At 49.8% G+C, this 27,459-nt stretch overlaps 1 protein-coding gene across 1 annotated transcript in view; it reads left to right on the top strand.

Moving 5' to 3' along the window:
* Window positions 1–27,459, top strand: part of CSMD2 (CUB and Sushi multiple domains 2) — a 558,434-nt gene that overhangs the window by 395,864 nt on the left and 135,111 nt on the right. The window contains exons 23-25 of the mRNA XM_036256013.1: window positions 9,041–9,197; window positions 10,776–10,967; window positions 14,052–14,178. Coding sequence (XP_036111906.1) covers window positions 9,041–9,197; window positions 10,776–10,967; window positions 14,052–14,178 — 476 coding nt within the window. The remainder of the gene's footprint in view (window positions 1–9,040; window positions 9,198–10,775; window positions 10,968–14,051; window positions 14,179–27,459) is intronic.

Raw genomic sequence — 27,459 nt, forward strand, 5'->3', positions numbered from 1 at the left:
AAGAGCCACCTTAGTTAGAGTGGATTATTAGGGAAATCTCACACAGAGTCTCCATTTTCATCCTAGGCCAACACATTTTTTTCGTTAGCTTGTTCTAATAAGGCTTTATTCCCAGTAGCCAGAGAAGTCTTGGCTTTAGAAACAACAAGAGGTTAGCAGGCTAGAAAATCCAAAGAGAAAGCATTCAGTACGCCCCTCCCTTAGGATTCTGGCCGAGGAGATGAATGCACTGTTCTCCTCATGCGCAGATGATACTGCCGACCCACCTCCGGGGCATTGTTCTCTGGAGTGTGTGTTCCGAAGGCATTTCTCACTCCTGCCTAATTATCCTTGAACCCAAGTGGATGTGCCCAGGAGGTGATCCTTTGGGACAGGGCGTGCCTGAAATAGAACAGATCGTGGCAAAGAGGCTCACTGGGGATCGAGGTCCTGCCTGTGGCTTCTTAAGCTCTTCAACATCTGAGCTCCTCAGACTCCAAAAACCAGTGTGCATCTCCCTGGAGAACTGTCAGGACTTGACTCTCCGAGGCCCCTTCACCCCACCTTCCTCTTGTTCACCATCAGAGCCGCAGAGGCTACAGCCGGGCAGCAGGGCCGCCGTGACCCCCTCTTCAGTGCTACAGTGGAATTGGTGACACTGGACAATGCAGAGGCTTTGTGGGGTGACGCTGTTGTTAACCCTGCAGGGAGCAAGGTCATTCTGAGGCATAACTTACGTTTCCAGGCTGTGAAGGGAGTATGGGCAGCGGTTCCGTGCACGAGCCCTGAGAGGACCCGCAGAGGGCGCCTCGGTCGCTGGGGTCACACAGAGCACGGCCAGTGCCGGGCTTGCTCTCTAGGGTGGTACAGACCCAGCGAAGCACCCAAGACACAGTCGACAGGTGTGCACACCCAGCCACACTGTCCGGTTGCCCTGGGATCAAGGGAGCAGCTTCACCACAGACAGGAGAGGGACTCCCCAAGACGTTCAGACTAAGAACGAGGAGCTAGGGGCATAAAGCCCGGGTCAGAGGTCAAGGAGGACCCGTGCAGGTAGCAGGACCTTAGGTACTCCTGCAGGGCCCTAGGAAAAGGGGTATGAACTTCTGTGTTTTAAGAGACCGTCCCAGACGGCAGCCTTCAAAAACTGGTCTCGACCTTCTTGGTGAAGAAGCTCTTTTTTCTGTGTCAAGGCCTCTGTGTCCTCCTCAGAAGGTTGGGCTGTGGCTCTGACCTGGCTGAACAGCTGTTCCGGGGACCCTGTGATCCCCAGAACTTCTATAGAACCAGGCCCTTGGGAGAGGGGAGCAAGGTGCCCTGGGAGACCCGGGGGTATCGTGTACCCCTTCCTGTTCTAACTCTCCTCGGAGCCCCTGGCCCTCCTAGGGAGAGCCCGGGACACGCGTAGGTGCAGAACTGTTCTGAAAGTGAAAGAAACTCCCAGTCAGTCTCTCAGAAGGATTCAGAACCACCCAGCAACCACCACCAGCTGTGTCTGTCCAGCTGTTCGAACCTGTCACGCTGGGACCGCGACCAAATGTGCACAGGAGGAGCCCAGAGCGCCTGTCACCTCCGGGAGCATCCGGCCTCTGCCCCGGGGTCACTGGCCCGTCTGCCAGAACCCTGGCGAATTCTTAACCTGAGGACTTGCCTCTCCCTCCAGAGGAGCCCCAGTGGTCACCTGAATTCCTGACCAAGGGGTTCCTGCTCCCCTTCCCCCCATGTGTTGCCCCAGATACAGTGTTGGCGTATCTGACCACCCCTCCAAAACTTCTCCATGGTCTTCTCTTTCTGACCCATGAAATGACTGTTGTCTTGCATTGTGACCCCTGACCTGTTCCTTACTTGTGGTTACGACAGCTGTCCTAACCCTCACCCACACGCACTGTCTCCCACTGTTCCTTTCACTCCAGCCCCTAACGTCGGCAAGACAGGAAGGACCTGTAAGAGCTGTCGTATAGATTAACAACTACACATGTGTGTCCTTGAGGCACGTGTATGTAGCTGCATCTTCTACAGGCTCCACCAGAGTGACCACAGGGACATAAGCGCGGCATTGGGCTCAGCGCCGGATGAGGCAAGGAAGACGCTCAGGCACAACTCTAAGCCGTTTCTGGCACATGGACCCAAAACAGGGTCCAGACTGAGAACAGGCCCAACTGAACTGCATTTCACACAAGTCACGTGAAATCCCACCTGTGGACTAGTGTGAGAAACCTGAAGGAAAATCATGTCGAAGGTCAACAGCTCAGAGGACACACCGTGGGACTGTGCAGGGGCCAGCCCTCCACCCCACCAGCTCAGAGGACACACCGTGGGACTGTGGCAGGGGCCAGCCCTCCACCCCACCAGCTCAGAGGACACACCGTGGGACTGTGGCAGGGGCCAGCCCTCCACCCCACCAGCTCAGAGGACACACCGTGGGACTGTGGCAGGGGCCAGCCCTCCACCCCACCAGCTCAGAGGACACACCGTGGGACTGTGGCAGGGGCCAGCCCTCCATCCCACCAGCTCAGAGGACACACCGTGGGACTGTGGCAGGGGCCAGCCCTCCATCCCACCAGCTCCTCCGGAAGTGTACTAGGTCTGAGACCATACAGAGCCGATGCCCTCTCAGCGTGACATTCTGCATTTCATTTGTCTTCTGCTGACAGGCCAGATAAAGCAGGGCAGTGCCATGCTGGTACCTAGCAAGAGTGGTCAGGCTCATTAGAATAGAGGCTGCCATGGTCTCTCTCTGTCTCTCTCTCTCTCTCTCTCTCTCTCTCTCTCTCTCTCTCTCTCTCCACACACACACACACACACTTCAGCACCAGGAGCAGGAGGAGCTCCTGCCAAACCTCCTTTGGTTTAACTCTTCTGTTCACCCGTGCAGACTACTGGCTATTTCCCTTCTCTGTGTTATTCTCCTTCTGCAATGGTGCCAACAGGAAAATTAACTGGATATGTGTAAATATCCAGTAGGTCGGAAGAAGGGGACCTCTCTGGTCAGAGCTAATCGCCCCTCTGTAGGCAACAAAGGGGGAAAAAAAAACTGTAAAAGCTCCTAATTTGTATTCTTAACAAGATTTGAGAGAATATTATATTTATGACACAAAAACAGGCAATAATGAAAACAGCAATCTGAGATGAGAAAAGATTGAATAGAGATGAAAACATGATCATCCAATTAAAAAATGGAATGGAGGCAATGAACAGAAAATGGTAAACCACAGAAAAATGAAATTAGTTTACTATAAGATAAATTAGAGAGACTCTTCCACATCTCATAAGGAAATAAGAAAGAAAATTCTTTTATATTAATAAAATGTATAATCAATCCACGGTAAAACTTTATGTGCCAAATAACATAGCATGAATAAATTAAATAAAAACTACAGAAATGTAAACAATTTTAATAAAGTCCCAGTCACCATGGGAGATTTTAATATACCTCTCTCACTCTCTGGCATATCACCGAGGTTGAAAATAAGAAAGGATTTTGTTAGCTTGAATAATGTAACAGAATAAATCCAAAGAAAGTAGGAGAAAAACTTTAAAGATAAAGGCAAATTGACTAAAAAAGAAAAAAAAAATAGCAATTATCAACAAAACCACCTGTTTCTTTGAAGACGTTAATGAAACAGACAAGCCTGGCAGGACAGATCGAGGAATGAAGTCACAAGCATGTAATATTAAGGAAGAGGAAAGTAACGTAGTCATAGATATAGTAGTGGGTATGGAAATGATAAGAAAATATTTAGGAACAACTATAAGCCCAGGATATCTGAAAGCTCAGATGAAATGGAATTGTTTTGTTTTGTTTTGTTTTGTTTTTTTATGCTCACCCGAGGACATTTTTCGATATTTTGTTCAGATAGAGTGGGAGGGGGAGAGAGAAAGAGAAACATCGATGTGAAAGGGACACATCGAGTGGTCGCCACCCCTACGACCCAACCAGGGCGGGGGACAAACTGCAACCAAGGTACGTGCCCTTAGTGGGAACCGAACCCGGGTCTCTCTGGACTGCAGGCCGACGCTCTAACCGCTGAGCCAAACCGGCCAGGGCTGGAATTGTTTTTTAGATGAAAAATCATTTATCTAAATTGTTTAGATACGCTAGGGGCATATACAAAAAAACAAACTACTAAAACATCAGGAAAAAAATTTGAGTAAACCAAATAACTGAAATTCCCCCATAACCTCCCTCGAAGGCCGTTTTGCAGCTAACAACTTTAAGGAACAATTAATCTCTGAAATAACCAAACTGTCTCAGAAGAGGACACCATTAGGATCCATCTTCCAATTAATTTTTTTTAAATGAGGAGCAAGTGGAGCCCGGCCGGTGTGGCTCAGTGGTTGAGCATCGACCCAGGCACCAAGAGGTCGCTGGTTCGACTCCCGGTCAGGGCACATGCCCAGGTTGTGGTTCAAATCCCCAGTGGGGGGCTTGCAAGAAGCGGCCAGTCAGTGTTCTCTCTCATCAATGTTTCTATCTCTCTCCCTCTCCCTTCCTCTCTCTCTACAATCAATAAAGAAAAACAATTTTGATAAATAAATAAATGTGGAGCAAGTGGGAATGTAGACATCAACCTGAATAAGGGCAGTATAAAAACAGGAAGAGTCTCGCCCATGATCATAAATCTAAAAACCCTAACTACATTATATTGAATCTAGCTGGATATTAAAGCAAAACCGACTGAGTGGAATTGATTCCAGGAATGTGAGGATGTGTCATTAGAAAAGCTCATAATGTTATTTATTGGGCAAACCCTATGAAATTGCCTTTTTTGTAGGTCAAAACTGATTGAATATTGGCAATTTCATGCACACGGTTCAACCTAATATCCAATAAACAGAAGAGAAAAATACATGATCCTGCCAATCCATGCCCCCAAAATATGAGGTAATGAAATTATATGTCATCCATGATTTTTAAAAATATCTCATACAACAAGGGACAGAACTTTCTTAATCGGTTAAAAAGTTTCTACCAGTACCTACAGAAAACATTATTCTTAATGCCAAAACTTCCTAAAAATAAAAAGCAGGACTAAATTAGTCCTTTTATCATCAATAGTATTCAACATTATACTGCCTCTCCAAGCCACTATAAATATACTCCACCCCACAAGAAGACAAAATAAAGAAGCTATAAAAATTAGAAAGGAATATATAAAATGTTTCTTATTCCAAAAATATGAAAGAATCAACTGATAAATTATCAGACTGAATAAGACAATTCAGCAAAGCTGCTAGTGTTTGTACAACCAATTAAAACATAATTGGGGGGGCTCATAATAGAAACAAAACCGTAAGACGCCTAAGAATAAGCCTAACAAAAAATGTGCGTACTCTTTACTGAGAAAATAAAACTTTATTCTGAAGACCATAAAAATAAATGCAGGGAGGTTCCAGGTTCACAGATGAACAAAAGGTATGAACAGGCAATTCCCAGAAGAGGAGAGTACAACTGTTGATAAACTTATGAAAAGACGCTCAGCCTCAGTGTTCATGAGGTACATGCAAATTAAAACAAGGTACCATTTCACACCCATCAGATTGGAAAATTACAAAACCAGAAACTAAGTGCCGGCAAGGATACTGAGCAATGAAACTGCCGTGTGTTGCGCGTGAGATAACATTGGTATTACTCTTCCGAAAGCAGTCTGGCCGTATCTAACGAGGCTGAAGAGGTGCCGTCCCTGCACTCAGCATCTCTGTTCTAGACGGATGTCCTAGAGAAACTCAAACGGGTGAGTGCAAGCAGTCAGCAGCGTTCGCATTGTCACCGTGAAGAGCTATCCACTGAGCACATTTACTTTTAAGCCGTCTTGCCGAACTGTCACATGGAACGGATATATGTATATCAAATCATCAAGTTGTGTACCTTAATTATATACACTTTTCATTTGCTCTTATACCTCAAGAAAGCTGAAAAATAAAAACATCTAGTAGAGGGGAAGAAAGAAGGTAAAATGTAACAGATGTGCAGATTCTCCTGATTTCTCAAGGGTTGTTCCTATCACCTGTGCATAATGATGGACTGGACCATCGAAGTCATTTTCTTATAAATAAGCAGTATTCGGTTAGGAAATAAATGTATACAGAGACCCAATTCCCAGTGGCAATAAAAAATATAAAAATATAGCCCTGGCTGGTTTGGCTCAGCAGTTAGAGCATCGGCCCGAAGACCAGAGAGACCTGGGTTTGGTTCCTACGAAGGGCACGTACTTCAGTTGCAGTTTGTCCCCGGCCCCTGTTGGGGTCATGTGGGTGGCAACCACTCTATGTGTCTCTCTCACATCGATGTTTCTCTCTCTCTCTTTCTCCCTTTATCCCTCCTGCTCTATCTGAAGATAAATGCAAAACTGTCCTCGGGTAAGGATAAGAAATAAAAGTATCTAGGAATAAATACAGAATTTTATAGAGAGATATAAAAGAAAATTGGATTAAGTGGAGCCAGACTCTGTGTACATGGCTGGGAAGATTTAGTACCATATAAATGGTTTTTTTTTCTCTAATCAGTTCATATATTTAATGTTCATTGGAATTATACAAGTTGTTTGGTTGTTGTTTTTCTTTTGTAAGGAGGGTTTTGTTTTTAATTTGAGAATATTTTTTAGTGTATCTAGAAATATGGGAGAATATATTTTTAAGTTAAAAGAAGACGAAGGAGGGCACTTGCCCTACTAGTTACATTATAAAACTACAGTAATTAAAACAGTATGGGTTATGCACAGGAACAGACAAATAGACTAATGCAATAGACTAGAAAGTTGACAAACAAAACCAAATTTATGTAACGATGTATGTGATAATGGTACGTCTAGAATGGGTAGTGGGTGAAATACTTACAAGCAGGGTTTAGTTAAATGACTAATCAACCAGGAAAAAAGGTGGAATCTTACCTTATCTTATATGCCAAAATAGATCTAGGGAACACGTTGGTTTATTTATCATACTTTTATTGAGTGTCACTTTGTGCCAGAGCACACATTCTGGACGGTGATATATGAATAATGATATTGGGAGTTGGGTTAATTTTATGATGGAAATGTCTGCAGCTATTTAGATGCTGTTGGGGAAAAAAAATATGTAATGATTTGAAAATTATGTATGTTATATTAAGCGAAAGAGCAGTTGCCATGTATCATCTGTAGTTTGGTCTTGTATTTATTAAAAAATAAGGAAATAAATATGCATAAGGAAAGATATACATAGAACAAAGCCCAAAAAGACAGTCACCAAAATGTGTGAGTGCTGAGAGATGCTTTTCTTTTCTTTGTGCTTTTCTGTTTTATAAGTTTTCTGCAGTGAATATTTTCTCATAATGGCACTTAGTAAGAACATTTTTGTTCTTAATGAATTAGGATGAATCATGCTTTGAAATTAAGGAAAAAATCCTGTTCCCATTACACTTTTATTAATTAACCACAATTTCTTAATACCATCATATATCCAGTGAGTGTTCAAGTTTCCAATTATCTCATAAATGTCATCATAATTTTTGAATTTACAGTTTATTTGAATTAGATTCCAAATAAAATCCACACATTGGATTAGTTGCCTCATGTGTTTTTTAATCTATAGGTTTCTACCTCCATCTCTTTCCCCCCCAATTTGTAATTCATTTGTGAGGAAGTCAGATCATTTGTCCGGTGGAACTGTTCACGTTCTAGATTTGCTGACCTCATCCCCCGAGTATCATTTCATACCTTCCTCTGACCCTGTGGTTTGATCTGATTCAGGTTTGACTTTTTTCCCAACAAAGTGACTCCACAGGTTGTGGTGTGTGTTCCATCAAGAAATGCATGATGTCTGGTTGTCTCTCTTCTTGTGATGTTAGCAAGTATGGAGGATACATGCCTTGATCAATTCACTCCCATGTATGTTTCAGCGGATAAAAATACTTTTCTAAGCTGAGGCCGCAGCAGTGGGCTAACCTCTTCGAACTGCTGCCATCTGTGTGTCTGCTGGAACGCCGGGACTCTCCCCGTCTGTCAGTGATAAAAAGCCATTGCACACAGGACCTGGAAACAGACTCGGGGCTCCCGGGGGCCTAAACAAGTCTCTGTAACATGCAGCACTGTTGGCTTGAAGGATGGCTTCTTTTAGAAAGCTCTGCTTCATAAATAGTAGAATGGAAATATTGTTCCAATTTGCTGGCAGCTGGTACCACATCCTGCGCCATGCACAAATAGTCATCGCCCACCCATAGATCCCATCTTTGATATTTACCAAAGCGCTGGGGGGTCCTTCACTCAATCACAACTTCTGTTGTTATTTGTACAATTATCTGGAAAGGAGCAGCAACCTCGGCACCTGGGAAGCCAGTTCATTATTCGGATGATTGTTGACTTTGCTGGTGCTCAGGAGTTCAGGGGACAGACGGGAGTCAGGGAAGCCAGATGCCTACGCGATCCCACCCCTGCAAGCCCAGCAGGCCCTCGCTGAGCCTTTCTTTTAGGAGAAAAGGAGCAGAGTCTGAGCTTGGGGGAAGGCACCATGACACACTGGTCACCTTAACTCCATCCTGCCCGGTTCCCAGGGGCCATGTCCAGCAAAGTGGTCAAGACTGAGGCCACTGCTGCCGTGGGTGGGGTCAGGCAGGAGGACAGTTGTCTCCTCTCCTGAAAGAACAGGATCCGGTGCCTCGCAAGGCAGAGATGCCCAGTGTTTTCAGCACGCCTGTCTGCAGAAACAGATGGCTTAGGCAGTCAGCCAGCCCCAACCTGGCCTCCCCAGGCTGCTGGAGATGAAGCTGGTGCCATATGGGGGCTGGGGGGGGGGGGGCAAGAACAGGTCTCCACTGGAAAGGTTAGAACAGCAATTAGTTCCTAGAGACTGGATTCACACGGAGATGGGCCGGGCCCAGAACTGGCACCAGGTGGAGTCACACGGGGCCCATGACGCGCTCGGCGGTGGCTCCACTCTGCCATCTCCCTTGAGGCAGGTGCCTCACTGCCCCTCTGACAGTCATCAGTGCTGGACTCTGGGAATGTGGGCTGTGGGGCGAGAAGCTGTCGTGCGCAATAAGGTCACGCTGAGGATGCTGGGTCGGGGTCTCTCCTCTGTCCAGGTCTATGATGGCAGCAACAACTCCGCCCGTCTGCTGGGGGTGTTCAGCCGCTCTGAGATGATGGGGGTGACTTTAAACAGCACATCCAGCAGCCTGTGGCTCGACTTCATCACTGACACCGAGAACACCAGCAAGGGCTTTGAGCTGCAGTTTTCCAGTAAGTCTCTCTCACCTCCGAGTGGACGGTAAGCCGGGCTTTCCCTGGTTGGGAGGCTGGACTCTGGGTCATGGACCATCGCATGTTAGGTTTGCTTTGCTCTAACTGGCGCGTGCTGTCGTGCTTGATTCTAAGGCACTGTGCCCGGGATCTGGAAATGCTGCCCCTTTTTAAACCACAGCTCCATGTTTTAAACAGGTGATTAACTGAGTTGAGAGCATACATTTTAGCCACTGATACTTTGACAACAATAAACATGGAGCCTTTTAATTAAAGCCAGCAGAGATAGCCTTTGCTAATCACGGCATTTATAAAAGAATATTCAGCTACAGCCAGGTGTGAAAAGACGTCAACATGAAGGTACACTTACGTTGGTTTTGATGACGCCCTGCAGAGCTGAGTCTTGATTCTGTCCCTCTTTCTTCGTGATGTTAACTTTCTTCTTCACTCCTGGGATTTTGGAAATGGAAAGCACCCAGGTTTTTGCGCAGCCCCGGAGAATTGGGGGTCACATCCCCACACTTTGGTTTCCCTGCCATTTTATTCGTTTATTTTAAGACCCAGCGAGTATCCATCTGCTGAGGCGTGAATGCACAAATGTCATGGAATGTATGGTACTGAATCCCGCTTCGGTGCGGAAGAACCTCGAAAATGGCAGGCTCGGTGACAGTAGCCAGTCACCAAAGGCCACGTGTGACACGCCCCACTCACAGGAACTGCCCAGGATAAATGAAGCCACAGAGAGAGACAGAGAGAAAATCGGGGTTGCCTGGGGCTGAGGGACTTGAGGAGAAATGGGGTGAACATGTCCCGTGGTTGACTGTCTGGTAGGTGCACAACTCGAAGACACCCCGCTGGACACGTTACAGGGGTGGATGTTTAGAGGAAACACGTCAAGCATCTCCTCGAGGGCCCTGTCACCGGCTCTCGGCGCGGCGGTGGGCTCTGTGGTGGCAGCAGGTGCATCGTGGGAGGGGATCAAGCGGAGTCGTATCCGAGCTCCATTTCTATCCTCTAGATTCTAGAGGGTGTGGCTCTGGAACAGCTACTTACCCTTCCTACGTCAATGGTCTCAGCTGTGAAATGCGCATAATTATACCTTCCTGGGAGACTCCCGTTGATAACGGAGAGAGCCCACGTGAGGCCCCGTGTCGTAGGAGCTCTGATGAGGTTTCCTTCTCCAGCCTTCGCTAGAGCGTATTCAAGCAGGACATCATTGAGGCGTGGAACACACACTTAAAGTGACTGTTCCATATTGTACCATCCCTCCGAACGTCTCGGTGAGCAAAATTGAAAGGACAGCTCCCACTAGCGAAATGCTAGGGGCGTCAAACCAAAGAAATAGAAAATTCAAACCCTGTGCCTGAAAATTCTTCAAAGCCATCCTGGGAGAAATAACTAAAATCATTTACATACAGCATCAGGTGAACGAATACTTCGTGACACAGCCTCCCTGGGCACAGCAGCGTGACGGCCCCGAGCAGCGAGTCCATCAGAACCTCCAGGACGTGGGCTCCAGAGGACTGTGGTTTCTGCCACGACAGGTCTCGCTCACCCTGTCTTTTCTCTCTCCACCAGGTTTTGAACTCATCAAATGTGAGGACCCAGGAACCCCCCAGTTTGGTTACAAGGTGCATGACGGAGGCCATTTTGCAGGGAGCTCTGTGTCCTTCAGCTGTGACCCTGGATACAGCCTGCGGGGCAGCGAGGAGCTGCTGTGTCTGAGTGGGGAGCGCAGGACCTGGGACCGGCCTCTCCCCACCTGTGTCGGTAGGAGGCCTCTTGCTTGCTGTTGTCACGTTAGCAAGTGGGACCAGAGCCAGGACACGCCCTCAGAATTGTACTGCTGGGGACAGAGAAGCGTAGGAGAGGCAGTTGAAAGGAGGAGGTGGGGCTGTCCCGGGGCTCCAGGGCTTCCTGCAACACCAAGACTCAGATGAGTCTCCGGCTCCCTCTGGGCCTCGGTGTCTTTGTTGGCAAAAGGGGCTTGTGCTCCGTTTTCTGGGGAAAGAAAGGGTTAGCTCGTGAACTGTCTGTCTCACTCCTGAGAAAGAACAGACATGAACTAGCATCTCCTCCAGCCTGTGGCGCGTCCAGAGTGTCAGCGGAGGCTCAGGAAGCTTCATCCACGTGCTCCAGGACAAGAGACATCCGATCCGAGGCAGAAGTGTGAAACTGGCAAAACGTGTCATTCTGTCCATCCGGCCTTGCACCTTTCCCACCCAGCTCCCTGCGTGTACTACCCACCCTGCTGAGCGGGATTCCCACACACGGCTGTGTCCTGCTCCCCACCCCAACCACCAGGCGGCCCCTCTCTCCACCCCCATCCCATGTCCACATTCTCAGCGTGTCTGCAGCACCGGCTCGCTTCATAAGAACACAACACCCGCTGGGCAAGCACTTCAGCCCTCCCGAGTGCTGGGTGACAGAACTGGTACCGGGGATGTTGGGGTGCGTGCGGAGGCAGAGAAACACAACAGAGAGAGGCATCTCCCTGCCCTCAGGGAGCCCGAGCTCTAGCAAGAACAGGCGCATGAGCAGGTCCTGAATAATCTAAGATAAACACTGTAAGGAGAGTTCAGTGTTGGAGGACATGAGGAAGGTTTGCATAGGAGCTACTGTTTCAGCTGAGACTCTGAGAGATGGGTAAGAATTCACCAACAGGAGCAGGGGGCAGAGCGTGGGCGAGGGCTCAGGTGTGAACCAGCATGGTGGGAAGTGTTAACAGCCATTATTCTCTTCCCCTAGACACGTTTTATCCTCACCCGAGGACATTTTTCCATTTTTTGTTCAGATAGAGTGGGAGGGAGAGAGAGGAAGAGAGAGAGAGAGAGAGAGGGAGAGAGAGAGAAACATCGACGTGAAAGGGACACATCGAGTGGCTGCCACCCGCATGACCCAACCAGGGCCGGGGACAAACTGCAACTGAGGTACATGCCCTTAGCGGGAACTGAACCCAGGTCTCTCTGGACCACAGGCCGACGCTCTAACCGCTGAGCCAAACCGGCCAGGGCTACACAATTACATTTAACAGGGCCTTCAACACGGTTAGACAGCAGCATCTGAAGGCAGGATTTTGCGTCTGGAGGCCACGGTAGCCTCTAGTCTTCCTCCCTGTGTTTGAGGCTGACTCCGTCTGCAGTCATACCCCCTCCCTTTCTTCCTGCTTCCCTGTTTTCATCCCATTCTCCCACTCACGTGCCAGGCCCTGTGCTAGGCCCTGGGAAACAGGAGAGCGGGTCCCAGGCCAGCGAGGGAGACAGGTGCACAGACAGACACCAGTAGAATGTCACTGGTGAGCGAGAAACACGAAATGTGAAGGAGAGATGATGATTCCCATCATCAGACAAGTGCTGCTTTGCAGAAAGGATTCCCTGGAAGGTTCTTTTGAATATCAAATTTGCCAGTTGGACTGAACTTTGAGGACCCACTCAAGCAGTGCTCGTAAGAATAGGTATACTCTGAAACTTAGAGGCCTGCCCACTGAGATGCCCTCGGGCCCCACTCAGGGGAGGGAGGCTGCGTGTTTGGGATTACGGGTATATGTTTTTACACATGTCGTGTTGTTGGAGACTTTATCACGGTCTGCCAACGACGAGTACTGTAACTTAAACATCCAGATGTTTTCTTCATTGATGAGTGTATCCTACAGCCCAAAGGGAGCAGTCATGTTGGCATCTCCCACAGCACCACAGAGGAGGACCCACAGTGAGGCTTGAGCGGAGAATCTGGTCTCACGAGCAGGCTTCCTGGCCAATGCTGGCTCAGTGGTCCCGGGTCAAGCCATGGTGCCTAGAGGTGTTAACAGGTCCTCTGCAGCAACAGGTGAAGGTCAGGCTTCCCTTTGTGACTTTGATCCCATCTCCCCCCATTTCTTCCAGGGTCTTGTTCTTCAGTCATTCCTTTTCCTAAAACACTTTGCAGTAAATCTCCTCCCTTCATTTTCGTGCTCCCTTGATTCAGACTTTTATAGTCGTTTGCCTGGGAAGCAGTAAGCTTCTGTCATTCATTTGATGATCCACCCATCTATTCATTTGATAAACATTTATTAAAACATCCATCATGTGCCAGACACTATACTAGGCACTTGACGTGAAAATATGAGTAAGATGAGGCTTCTGTGGCCGAGGGGCTTTTTATAGTCTTGTGAGGCAGATAAACATGATGATAGCGCGGTGGTGTGATAAAGTCTGTTTGCACCGTGTGCATTTACCATGTGTTTATCCACTGATCAGCTGATGGACATGTGGGTTGTTTCCAATTTGGAGTTGTTATGAGTAATGCTGCTGCAATCATTTGGGTCCAAGTTTTGGTGTGAATGTATGTTTTCATTTCTCTCGGGTCTGTACCTAAGAGCAGCATGGCTAGGTCATCTGGTAACTATGCTCAGCATTTTGAGGGACTGAGAAACTGCTTTCCAACGTGGCTGCACCATTTTGCACTCTCACCAGCAGTGGATGAGGGTTCTAGTTTCTCCTCATCCTCACCTACACTTGGTAGTGTCTTTACTTCAGCCATCCTTGTAGGTGTGAAGTGGTATCTCATTGTGATTCTAATTTGCCTGTCCCCGATGACTGCTGATGATAAATACCTCTTCACTGTGTTCTTCGCTTAAATGTCTATTCAAATCCTTTGCCTGTTTTTAAATTGGATGGTTTGTCTTCTCATTGTTGAGTTGCAGGGGTTCTTTGTAGATTCTGAATACCAAGTCCTATCCAGGGACATCCTCTGTGCTGTGCTCAGTCACCTGGAATGAAGGAGGGGGACTCGGGGACACAGACAAGAGGAAGCACCGCGTCCTTGCTGGCAGCACAGGCCACCCCGCGAAGCTCACTCTCTTGGGGTTTCTTTCAGCTGAGTGTGGAGGGACAGTGAGAGGAGAAGTGTCGGGGCAGGTGCTGTCACCCGGGTATCCCGCTCCCTATGAGCACAATCTCAACTGCATCTGGACCATCGAGGCGGACGCCGGCTGCACCATCGGGTAAGTGTTGGGGCCGGCAAAGTGAACACAGCCACTTGTTCAGGGCAGTTATCACCAGGCTACCCCGCTAGTAGCTGGCCCTGCCCACCTCCCCTGGGGGCCCTGCCATCAGCAGTGGCCGTTATGACCCCAGGCTTGGGCTGGGGCCCGGGAGAACCTGGACAGGCCAGCCTCAGCCTCACAGGGCTGAATCCAAGTTCACACAAGTCTCTGGCCTGGATGGCACTGTTACCGCAGAGTAGCTGAGGGCAGGGGCTTGACGTCACATGGACCCCAGTTGGATTCCAGCCCTGCCATCTACTATTTGCAGGACCTTGGCTAACCCTTTATCCTTCCTGTCTCCGCCTGGATTGTGGGTTTCGACATGGCTTCTCTGGGTACAGCACTTCAGAGACATAGCATGCAGTGTGCTCAACATGTACTTGGGTCATAGCAAATGTTTACCAACGGTTCTGTGCACCTGGCTTTCTGGTTATTTCTCTGACATCAGTAAGGGTCGCTTATAGCTGTGTGAGCCCAGACTGCTTCCCTTTCTGCCTGAGTTTCCTCATCCGTAAAATGAGGACAAAATTCTTACGGTTTAGGGTTGTGCAGAGAGTTACAGAAGTCCAGCAGTGCCTGGCACGCCATAGCCCCTCAAAATACAACTTTCTTTCCATATACACCGCGGGGGAACAGGAGTTCCCTCCTGCAGTTCCCCGGAGTCAGAGAAGGCGCGTCCCCATGTATGCAGGACAGTGTCTCGTCCTGTTAACTCTTCCCAATAGCCCTGTTCATGCCGACAGTAAGCCCTAATGACATACAGACGTATTTATTCTTTATTTATTAGTTATAGTAATAAATAATGTAGCCCCCCCTTTATCTGAGGCTCCTCTTTCCGCAGTCTCAGATACCCATGGTCAGCCGCATTCCAAACACGTTAAATGGAAAATTCCAGAAATAAATGATGTATGAGTTTTAAATTGTGCACCATTCAGAGTAGCATGATGAAATCTCACACCGTCCCACCCTGTTTCACCCCGGACGTGAACCCTCGCTCTGTCCAGCGCATCCACGCTTCACACACTCCCCACCGCTAGTCACTTGGTGGCCGCCCCCGCTGTCAGACCGACGGCCATGCGATGGCAGTGTGAGTTCAGGTGACCCTTCTTTTCCTTCAAATGGCCCAAAGCACAAGAGTCGTGAGGCTGGCGACTCAGGCCAAACCGAAGCCGGAGGGTGCTTCCTTGAAGTGAAAGGTGAAAGTTCTTGACTTAATAAGGAAAGAGAAAAAGTCACACGCGGAGGTGGCTCCGATCTGTGGTCAGAACGACCTTCGGTCTGTGGAATTGTGGAGACGGAGGAATGCGTGCTGGTTCTGCCGCTGGACCTCAAACTGCAGCGGCCACGGCCTCGGCATCTAAGTGCTTACGATGGAACAGGCATTAGAGGTGTGGGTGGGAGACACGGAGCTCAGCAGGGGCCTGACACTGCACGTCGCCTGTGTCGGTCCCCTCCCTTCGCCTGCTCTCGCCTGCGTGTGTCCTTACACGTCATCACAGGAAGAAGGGTGAGCACAGTACAATGAGGTATTTGAAAGAGAGATATCTTGTTCTAATTGTTCTATTTCATTATGGTTGTTCATCTCTTGCTGTGCCTAGTTTCTAAACTGAACTTCATCATAGGTGTGTCTGTGTAAGGAAAGGTGGAGTATGTATGGATCAGGTGCTATCTGTGGTTTCAGGCATCCATGGGGGTCTCGGAACGCACACCCCGGGGATAAGGTGGTCTACTGTGTTATCATTCCCATTTTATCGATGAAAAAACTGAGGTTCCAAAAGATTGCATCCTGGGTCAGGAAGCTGGGGTGCGAGCCGGTCCACACTGCTGGCCTGGCTGGGCCGGAGCTGCTGTTCAGATGGGCTGGGAGGGAAAGAGCAGCTTGGGGCGGCAGGATGGATGGAGGCGGAAGGAGGATCCAACAAGTCTGGCTGGAGTGGGGGCTACGTGCGGACAAAATGGGAACTAGGGAGGGTTGGAATGTGACCTGGTCACGGAGGATCTCAAATGCCAATGAACAAGAGGGAGCCACGACAGGCTTTGGAGCAGGGGTGCCCCACCAGGGCTATTCACAGTGGAGGGAGCTCGTGGGAGGAAAGCCTGTGGGAGTGGGTTGCCGTGGTGAGAATGAGGTGCTAAGGCTTTGGGAGAGCGAGAAGCCACCACAAGGAGCAGAAGTGTGCCCAGGAGGTCCCTGCCCGGCAGAGTTCTCAACCAAGGGGAACTGAAAGAGATGGAGATGTTCGTATAGTCACTGATGTCCACGTGTCCTCAGACTCAGTCCAGTTAAAATTAAAGAAACGTATTCGATGTTTGCTATATGCAAGTTTTGGAGCTAAGCCCTGTGCAAAATGAAGTCAGCAAAGCTCCAAGGTTTTTGCAGCATTCGGGCTCAAGGCGAACACACAGACCCTTCCTGCACACTCCCGCGGGAAGCACGCCCCATCAACCCTCTAATTAGAAACCTTCCATGGCACCCCAAGCTCACAGCAGCTAAGTGCCTGATCCTGGTTTGCAAGGCCAACTCGACCTCAACCTACCTTTACCTCCCCGTCTTATTTTCCACCATCTCTCCAGTGACATTCTGGCCAAGCCAGATCACTGCTGACCTCTGTGTGTATGCTCAGGGCCTCTCTCTGTGCCTCTGTTTCCACGCTGCCCTCCCTGGGATGCCCTCCTACCTCTAGAAGCTTGTGCCTGAAATCCCCATCCCTCAAAATCAGGTGCAGGTATCAGTGCCCCCAGGAGGTCTTCCCCCAGCCCCTCTTCTGGGGACTCTTAGGAGTCATTTCTCCTCGTCTGAGTTCCCACCACCATGGCCTGCATTTCCCTAGTGCCGCTGACTGCTCTCCCCTTTGTTGATGCTCCTGCCTCACCTTCGACCAGAGCTGTGGTCTCTGCCCCATTCATCTCTGCAAGCTGCCCAGCTCTCAGCACACTGCCTGCGGCGCCAGGAGAGGTCCGACCAGGGTCACTTGTTGAAGTAACAAAGGATGGGAGGGAGGGAAGGAAGGAAGGAAGCTTGGTTCAGGCATAAAGGTAGTTATACGACTCGCACATTCCTCCTTGGCCACCTGGCAACCCCTCTTCGTCCTTCAGGACAGTCCCAGTGTCACCTCTCCCAGGACAGCATCTCCAGTCTCCTCCTCACCTGCCTTCCATCCCCCTTCCTCCTCATGCCCCCCCACTCTGTGCCTACACATGTCTCCTCTTTGTGAACGGCAACAGGGTCTCATTCATCCGTACAATGTCAGCACCTCACACAGGCACTGCCAGGTGTTAAGCCGACAGACGATTGTTACCTGAAAGAATGAAGTGAATGCGTGAATCAGTGATGCTCCGGAGTAGACAAGGGGGAAGACCGCCTCCTGATTTACATACCTGAACACTAAAGGGTTGTTATGCTCTCGGTTCATTCACTGTTCGCTTAATATTTACTGAGAGACTATCATGGATGTATGAGTCGTATAACTACCTTTACACCTGAACCAAGCTCCCTCCCTCCCCCTCCCCCTCTCTCCCTCCCTCTTCCCTCCCCCTCCCCCTCCCTCCCTCTTTCTTCCCCTCCCTCCCTCCCTCCCCCTCCCCTCCCTCCCTCCCCCTCCCCCTCCCTCCCTGCCTGCCTGCCCGCCAAGGAGGAAGGTTAGTGGGAGGGGAAGGCCTAGGGAGAGGAAGTGAGCCAGGCGGTCGGGCGTGAGCTGGAAGTGTGTCCACGTGGAGGGGCGGTGGCTGTGGGAGGGGAAGCTGGTGGAGCTGCGTGGCCAGCGCACAGTGGGGCTCGGGGCTGACGCTGGGTTGGGACCTGCCGTGGCAGCCTTGTGGCCTGTGTCTGGGAGCCGGTGAGGAAACTGCCCCCAGAACGAGGGGGGAAGAGGCTGAAGCTCGGCCACGGCTGTGGGGATGGAGCAGAGGGGGTGCATCCGGAATGTGTGTGAGCCGCCGCACCGCTGGTCTCTGCTCAGAGCATGACGTTGAGGCTTCTCCTCTGTGTCCCCGTTTTCATCGTGTGACACACACCGTGAACGGTGTAGACCAGTGCAAAGAACAGTGCACCAGCACCCGCAAACCTACCCCCTAGACTCAACTGTTGTGAATATTTTGCCATATTTGCTTTCTCTCATTTTCCTTGTCTGTTCATCCTTTCTTTTTCTTTTTTTCTGAGTCACTCAAAAGTACATTGTGGACATCATGACCTGTCATTCCTAAGTACCTGGCAGACAACTTCTAAAGAGAAGGGTGCACGCCTCCGCGACAGTGACCTTAGCACACCAAGGCCGGCAGCAGTCATTTCCTGGCGCTGAGGTGGAGGACGGGTTGGAGGAGGGCAGAGCAGATGGGAGCCACTGACAGGGACAGCGCAGGAAACCAGTGATGGGCTCTCTGGGCAGGAGGACCGTGATCACTTGCAGGAACGGGGGGCGAGGGGTGGGCTGGGGAGACCAAGGACCCCTTCCCAGCTGCCCGGGAGAGAGGAGAGGAGAGACAGGCGGTGTCCTCCCCTGTAAGGTCACGGGCATGCTGAGTGTGCGGGAGGACCCCAAGGTGGGGCCTGCAGGGGGAAGGTGAGGACAGGTCAGTGCTCCAGGGCCAGGTGAGCAGAGGAGAGCTGCTGAAAGATGGAGACGTGACAGGTCTCCTTCCCCTTCCTCGTGCAGGTCCCCCCCAGCGGGCTGTCCCAGGGCAGGCAGCATATGGGCACCTTGTGCTCAGCCGTGTTCCCTGTCCTCCTCTCCCTCTCTCTCCTCCCTCCCTCTCTCTTCCTCTTCTCTCTCCCTCTCCTGCCTTCTCTCTTCCACTCACCCTCTCTCTCTCTCCCAGTCTGTCCCCCTCTCTCCTGCCCTCCCCACACACCCCTCACTTGAATAACCAGCAACAAACTTAAGGAGATTCATAATTAGACTGAATTCAGACAAACCCAGAAAGCCCCTTGTGTGTTCGAGTCCCTACTCAGAGTAAGATTTAGTGATGATTTTGTAAATGTGAATATCTTTATAGATTTTGATATAAAAATCGATGCTCTTTGTAAAAAATTCAAAATGCAAACAAGAAAGACATTTACAAACTAGAAATCCGAAGTCCCCGTAATCTCCCTCCGCGCCCCTCCCCGCGCCGTCGATATCCGTCCGCTCCGTGTGCCAACATCACTCGGGGCAAAAGCAGAAGACACGCGTCCACCGCGATCTCTCCACGCGAGGCTCCCTCGCTCGCCTTTTGTTTCACGACTGAATCACGTATCCCGTCTTAGCACGTCAATATGTATAGATCTGCCTCTTCCTGTGGATGGCTGCGGGGAATTCTGGTGTATGCACACCCGTAATTTATTTAACGACTCCCCTGTCGGTAAAGTGAATATTTTCCGTTTTTCACTCCACTAAATAGCCTTACACATGACTCTTTGAACAGTTGTCCAATTATTTTCTTAGGATATATTCTTGGAAGACAAATACAAGATGCATGACCTCAAATGTCCCTCTAGTTGGTGCAACAATTTCCACTCCGGCAGAAGCCCGCTTCCCACGCAGCGTCGCTGATGTTGCTAATCCCGTCGGCGCTCGCTGGCTTGACGGACAAAATGATACTAAATTGCCTTTGCTGCTTCAAGTTCTTTGTATATTTTCCTTTGGGGAGTTTATGTTTTTCAGATAGAGTGTTCAACTTGGTTCATGTCTAAGTAGTCTATCATTTCAGTTTAGATTTCTTTTTCACCTGAATACTTAAGAATTTTTTAGAAGTTACTAAGTAGTTATGTATATGATATATATATATATATATATATATATATATATATATATATTTGTATGATCTTTTTTATTGTTTTTATTTCTACTGCATTGTGCCCTTTTTGCATTTTGAATTTTTGTCTTATTTATGTTCTCCGAATGTCTGAAGAAAGTGAAAAGAGGAGACTGCAGGGCTCCATGCGTTTCTTTTGCATCCATGTAGTCCGCTCTCCTTCAAACAAACGTGGTGTGCTTTTTCTGCTGTTCCCCTCTCTCCCAGCTCTTCCTGTCGGAGCTGACTCGGTTCCATCGGCGTTGTTTTCCCTCTAGTGATTTAACTCATTTCCTATGTTTATTCTGCCAGTGATCTTGTGTTTCCGTTCATTCCGTTTTCAACAGTATTTATCCTGTTGTTTCTCCCTCTTTATTTTGGAAATCTGGTTTTCATATTTGTTTCTGTCTCGAAGAAACCGCCTTTTTTGTTTTGTTTTCAGGTTGCTCTTGATACGCTCCCGTTGTTGTCAGTGGGTGCCCCCCTCCGCCTCTGAGCACGCTGTTTGTTTCGCGCTGCCTCCTGTTTGTCCCGCACCAGCTGCCCCCTGCTTGTCCCCCCTGCTTGTCCCGCACGGGCTGCAGTTTCCAGCTGGACGGCCTGTGCAGCTGGAGTCCTCTGAAGAGCTCGTCTCTTCACACCCCCGAGCTTGGTCATTCATTCAGCGTCAGTTTGTAGCTAAGACCTGGGCTCTGGCACCAGGCACCTGCCACCCCTACGAGCTGCGTAGCTTAGGAGGTTCTCCAGCCAGCACTCTGAGACTCAGTTCTCTCATCTGCAAAATGGGGGTTTAAAATAGTCCCTGCCTCCTGTTTGCTGTGAGGGCTAAGTGACTTAAGGACAGCACGGGGCGTGTGATTCCCACATGATGAGCAGGCTCTCCGGGAACCAGACAGGTGGCTGTCAAGACAGCCCCTGAGCGCAGTGGGGATGGTTTACCACTCAGCTGCAGGTGGCGGGTGCCAGGCTATTGGCAGGAGCATGTGCCAAGCAGGCTTTCCCTTAGTTGTGCCAGATGGAGGGGGGTATGAGACAGCCCTCAGGCCAGCCCATGAGACTGTTCCCAGGAGCACAGACAAGAGAAAGCTTGGGGGTGCCTCTCCCCACTCTGACCCAGCCCCAACCAAGTATTGGGGGTGACCAGAAGGATTTGTGGTCAACCTCAACCCGGCAAGCTGGGCAAGGATAGGCCCCTTCCAGGAGTGCCCAGGAGGGCAGAGGGTGGCTGCAGGGATGAGTGGTCAGGCTGACCCAAGAACGGGACAGGCGGGTTGGTGAACTCCGCCCGGGAGAGTTCCTCAGTCTAACAGCAGGAGAGCAGACTAGTGTTGCCAGGACGTAGAACATGAAGTTTCATCCCTCATGGATGAGACCTCTTCTCCATTTCCAGCGTTGGGCTGGAGTTTTCTTTTTTATAATTGGCGGGCCAGCTCAGGTGCAAACTGGAGAAGAGAGGGAAACAAAGCCTTTGCTCGTGGTCCTGCGCTCCACCTAACAAACACCTCCAGCCTGCTAGGTTCTAGACCGGTTATTATTGCACCCGTGTTATAAATGAGCTCCTGGAGGCCCGGAGAGGACGCCTGTCTCACGGTGACCCGGTGGGGTGGTGTTCCATCCGGTTCTGTCCAGCTCTTCTCTCTTTTCCTCCTAGTCTGCTGTTCTGACCCCGGTGTAGTTCCATGTAACAGAACGTGAGCACCTTGCACATCCTCTCTGTGCCGAACTGTGCGTGCTGGTCAGCAGCCCACGGCCAGGCCTTGTCTTCCAGAGGCTCACGTGCTTGGGAGGAAAGGGACAGGTACTATAAACAAGTGCAAGTCAAGTTCAGTGACAGAAGAGACAGAGAAGTCCTGCCCGGAGGTGCAGAGGTGAGCATTCTGATTGAGGGGAGGGGAGTAAAGGCAGGAACATAGGGGAAAGTTAGGGTCTGTCCATGAGCCAGTCCTCATGTGGTGTGGCTGGAGCCCACGTCGGGTGCGGGCTGGACGCGGGTATATAGGGTTTCTTGGGTAAAAAAGGGTCTCTGTGTGGATTTCCCACTATAATGAGGACCCACTGGAATATTTAGAAGACAGTAATGACACACAGTTCAATTGAAAATTCCAGAGCATTCACTCAGTGCCAGGCATTGTGCCGGGCTCTGAGCATATAAATAGGAATAAGAAACCGTCTTTCCCCTTGAAGACCTCAGTCGTGCAGCCCGACGTTCTGTGAGTTAGGAATGGAAATGGACAGACAGACGGTAGCGGCGTCAACAGACGGAGGTTCACTCCTCTCCCAGACAGGCACCCGCAGGCCATCCAGGCCTTGTCGCAGGATGCGCTGCCTTTGGTCCCACTCCGCCACCCTTAGGCTTTCAGCCTCGTGGTCACCCAGTCAGCTGCTGCAGCTCCAGGCATTGTGTCTGTGCTCCAGTTTCACAGAAGAGGAAAGAGGAGAGTTTGCGTCTTCATTCGGGAGGAACCCCTCTCCTTAGAGAAATCATCCCACATCTCGCTGGTCGGAACTTGTCATGCCTGACTGAGGGAAAGCAGGAAATCAATTTTGTTTTGCTTATAGAGTTGCGGCAGGATGGACAGATGAGAGTTTTGGAAATGGAGTACGGATAAGTGTGTCCTACCGATTCTCATATATTGTGATAAATGCTATAGCGGATGTATGTTTAGGACGCAACAGAAAAGCATTTGCAAGGACAGTCCATAATTCCGGTGGCAGCTGAGGGAAGTACTGGCCCAGCTGCATCTAAGCTCACCGTGCGGGGTGGAGGTAAGGACCGTCCAAACCTGTGAAAGACGGGACGGTGTAGTAGACGCAGCTGCTGCTGGAGGCCCTGGTCTGGCGTGACTCAGTATCTCTGCTTCAGGAAGATCTGGGGCAGCAACGCAGAGAATAAATTGGCTGTGAAGCCCAAGAGGAATCTAGTATAACTGTTCGAGGGGTCCTGGGAACATTCAGAAGAACCAGGTTTTGTTTCTTGAGTACCAGTTGCACTGGGGTTGAAATCTCTGCGTGTCTTCCTACCTGGAGGAGGCAGGAGGGAGGGGGAAGGGACCGTCCTTGGCAGGTGTGCTTCCCCTGAAGAGACCTGGGGCCCATGGGGGATGGAGAGCCTATTGTTCCTGGGAGCTCTGAATTCTGCTCCTAACACCCATGTAGTCATAAAGCTCATTTTAGCGAATAGTCCTAGTTGGTTGATTTTTCAATCACAGGGATTAATGCAGAGAGCAACCTGGAAACTTCATTCTTGGCTCTTGGTCACACAGCAGTAGAATTACGAAGAGAGTGAGGCACAGTTTTGATTAACCAGAACCCCTGCCCAGTGGAGCTTGTCTTCCCGCGAGGGTGCTGGACGAGACACAACATCTGGCTGTGCCGCAGCCCAGATTCCCCCGCTGCCGTCCCAGATCAGCCACAGGCCACCGGTGCCCACTGTGGCCAATGCTGCTTCCCTCCAACCAGCAAGTAGGCAGCTGGCCCGTGGAGGCAGAAGGCACCAGGAGTGAAGCTTCTGTTCACAGCTCTTGCCAGGAATCGTGGCCACAGGTGAGCAGCTTCCAGAAGGTTTATGTGTGAGCAGAGGCAGCGAGTTAAACCCTAAGCAGAGAATGTCCGTGCGCCTGCGCTGTGCGTGCTGCCCTCCTGGAGGAACTGAGCGGCAAGCCCGTACCGGTGCGGTATTCCTCTGACAGATCAGAGGTCTCAGCAAATCGGGGAAGAGTCCAAAAGAGCTCAAAAGGCTTTTGAAGGCGAGGATGTGGATAATCTGGTAGATACAAGTGTAGCTTTAAGAGTGGTTTCGTTTTTCACGGATGACCTCTAGAAAAAGAAACACGCAGCACTTCAAATTATCCCAGAAGAATAATCCAGCTGAGCTGCACTGGACAGTCGCATGGGCTACACGTCAACTCGGCCACCAGTTCACGGTCCCGGGAATGAATCCCCACATCTCTGGTCCCGGGAATGAATCCCCACATCTCTCAGCAGAAAATAAACAGTTCAACCGAAGAAGTGCAGAGTGTGGGTGAGCCACTCTGGACCAGCAGAGATCCCTCCCTCCTAAAAGATAAGTAAACGAACAAGCAAAACTAAAATAAAATAAGCTGGTGGTGAACATCCCATTGTCGAAAACAAGAACCATTTCCCTAAAGAAATAGAAACCTATTTTCTGCAAAGATTTTACAATAGTAGACAGAAAGAAATGCAAATGGGTGGATAGATACTAATCTCATTCAAATATAAGACATAGGGATGATAAGTAGCAGAAGATGGATGAGGAGATAGGTGAGGGGGACTCCTGAAATAGACAGCGATGGAAACAAGTAAACAACACAAAGAAACTAAATACACAGTAACAGTTCAAACCCATGAGCCGGCATGTGCCCGGGAAGAAATACGAGCATTGAAGCGGGGAGCTCGCTGGAGAATCTCTCTGAGGCTGCAGGGAAAACGTATGAAGTCATGGGAGTAATGGAAGAAAAGTTGCCAAGTGTGGAAGGTAGTACCTATCCAGGCAGATAACTAAACGAAGGGGAACAATGAGCAAATGGAGCTGAAGTTAGAATAAAATGCACAATGTCAGCTGATGCCCCGAGAACGGGGGCGGGGGAGGACGGATTGACGAGTGCTAAAGCGTCCTTGGTGGACTGAGAAAACTCCCTGCGTTCTCGGTCCAGGCAAAGTGATATAGATATAAGTTAATGAAAACGAAACGGCTCCCAGGGTAATCAAAATCCCTGAAAGCACTTGGCAAAACACACTCACACCGGTAAGCACACAACCAGCCTTTATCAGATGAAACTCACGAAAAACAAGAAGCACAACTAATCCAGCCCTCCTGTGAGTTACTCTCCATGATCTCAAGCGCCAGAGCCGGCGATGGTGTGAGACTCAACCACCACTGATTCAGCCGGGATACGACACGCACAAAGGCCACAGAGAATTGCCACTCAGGCCCCTTGAAGACCTCGCAGGAGGCTGAAGGGTGACCCCGGAAGGTATCAGGTCCCAATGCCTGGAGCCTATGAATGTTCCTCAGTTTAAAGGATCTTTGCAAAATGGGATTAAATTAGGGATTTTGCTAGATTATCCTGGTGGGTCCTAAATGCACTCACACGTGTCCTTATGAGAGGGAACCAGGGGGAGATTTTATGCTTAGAGGGGAGACGGTGATGTGAAGACAGACACAGACATTGGGGTGATGCAGCCACAGGCCCAGGGATTCCAGGAGCCACGGGAGGTTGGCAGAGGCACAGCACAGACATGACCCCCGACAGAGCGCAGCCCTGCCGGGAGCCGCACTTCAGCACAGCAATACTGACTTCAGACATCTCACCTCCAGAACAGTCAAAGAATACGTTTCTGTCGTTTCAAGTCCCTAAGTTCGCGGTACTTGGTTACAACAGCCACAGCGAACTAAAACAGACGTATCATTTTGAACCTACTGGGACGTTCAGGAAAAGACTGTAGTAAGAATGATGACCATGAAAGATGATATTTAATTTGAGTCTGTGGTCCCTGATTATATTGTCAGTGGTTTGATATCAGAGAATGTAAAATCTTAAAAAGTTTCCTGGCTTACATAAGGGAGCATGAAATGGTATATTGTTTTTCTTAAATTTGATAATTTGAGAAAATGTACATTTAGGAGTATTTTTAAGATGTTTAAAGATGCTTAAAGTAGCCCTGGCCGGTTTAGCTCAGCGGTTAGAACGTCGGCCTGTGGTCCAGAGAGACCCGGGTTCGGTTCCCGCTAAGGGCATGTACCTCGGTTGCAGTTTGTCCCCGGCCCTGGTTGGTCGTGTGGGTGGCAGCCACTTGATGTGTCCCTTTCACATCGATGTTTCTCTCTCTCTCTCTCTCTTCCTCTCTCTCCCTCCCACTCTATCTGAACAAAAAAATGGAAAAAAAATGTCCTTGGGTGAGGATAAAAAATAAATAAATAAATGAAGATGCTTAAAGTAGAATTAAAAACAAAAGGTATAGCCCTGACCGGTTTGGTTCAGTGGTAGAACATCAGCCCATGGACCAATGAATCACAGGTTCGATTCCAGCCAAGGGCATGTACCTCGGTTGCGGTTCATCCCCGGCCCTGGTTGGGGTCATGCAGGAGGCAACCAGTCGATGTGTCCCTCTCACGTTGATGTTTCTCTCTCTCCCTCCCACTCTGTCTGAAGATAAATAGAAAAAATATCCTCAGGTGGGGATTAAAAATAATAATAAAAACAAAATGTATGGTTTGCAAATCACTGAGGAAAGTGTGAAAACGAAGAAATATTACAAAAAGGGAAATAGCAAAGAAATATAATAAACAAAAGCATAGAAACAGTATGATGGAAATAAGCTTCCACTAGCAATCACTGTGAACTGATGCAACAAATAACCCCCCAAATCTCTGTTTTAACACAGTACAGCTTCATTTTTCACTGACTCTGCAGTCCAGTGCCTATCTGCAGCGGGGCAGGGCCCTGGGCGTGGGGTGGGGGTGCCTCCTCCACGGAGTAACCCAAGGCTCCAGGCCCTCCCACGTGAGAGCCTCGCCATCCTCCAGGGCCAGGAGGAGGGGAGAGAGACAGCATGGGGAGTGGAACCGAGCTTTCTAGGAGCCAGGCCTCCCCACACCCCACGAGCAGAGCTCCCCTACTTCTAAGGGGGCCGTGCCTCGGAGACAGAGAACACGAGTCCGTGAGCACACGGCATTGTTGCTGCCACCACGAGCAAGCATATCCGTTCTGATAAGTGGAACTGACTTCCGTCTGGCCACCACTGTGTGACATAGAAGGGAATAGGAGGAGGAGAGGCAGCCCCTGGAGAGGCCAAGGTACAGGAGCTCAGGACGGGCCAGGCAGCGGGACAGCCCGTGGATCTCGGGTCTAGAGCAAAGAGGAGCTATCGCCTTAGACCTGGTTGAAGGATCAGCAAAGAACCACGGTCAGGTGGGAGAGCAGAGGGCAGGACTCAGATGCTGCGCGGCAGGTGTGGGGAAGGGGTGGACGGAATGACGTGGGGGCATCCCCGAGATGGTGGAGTACAGGAAGGGAGCGTCTCTGCGGTTACATGTGGCACAATTTCTGACCGACCTGTGGGCAGCGAGGGAGCAAAAATAAATAGAGTAGACATGGGACTTGTTTTAGATGATTTTACCATTTACTGATTTTATACTGTGTATCAGGGTCAGTGGTGGGCAGTTTATATGTGATTTCATTTGCAGAATCCTCGTGGGAACATTGCTGAATCGATGATGTCACTGCCATTTTTCAGAGGAGTAAACTGAGGCTCTGCTGGGTTCCCCAGTTAGCTATCACAGAACCAGTATCTGAACCCCGATCTTTGCCTCCTCAGCTGCTGGTTTTTTCCACTTTGTTCCAAAGCCTCTTCAGGAGGAGCCTTTCGCTGTATGGAAAACATTCCCTCCAAGAAGGACAGAGAGACATCTGCCCCTCTCACAGTCCCTGACACTTCCTGTGCAGGCTC

The sequence above is a fragment of the Molossus molossus genome, unplaced genomic scaffold (assembly GCF_014108415.1).
Source record: "Molossus molossus isolate mMolMol1 unplaced genomic scaffold, mMolMol1.p scaffold_m16_p_12, whole genome shotgun sequence".
NCBI classification, from domain to species: domain Eukaryota; kingdom Metazoa; phylum Chordata; class Mammalia; order Chiroptera; family Molossidae; genus Molossus; species Molossus molossus.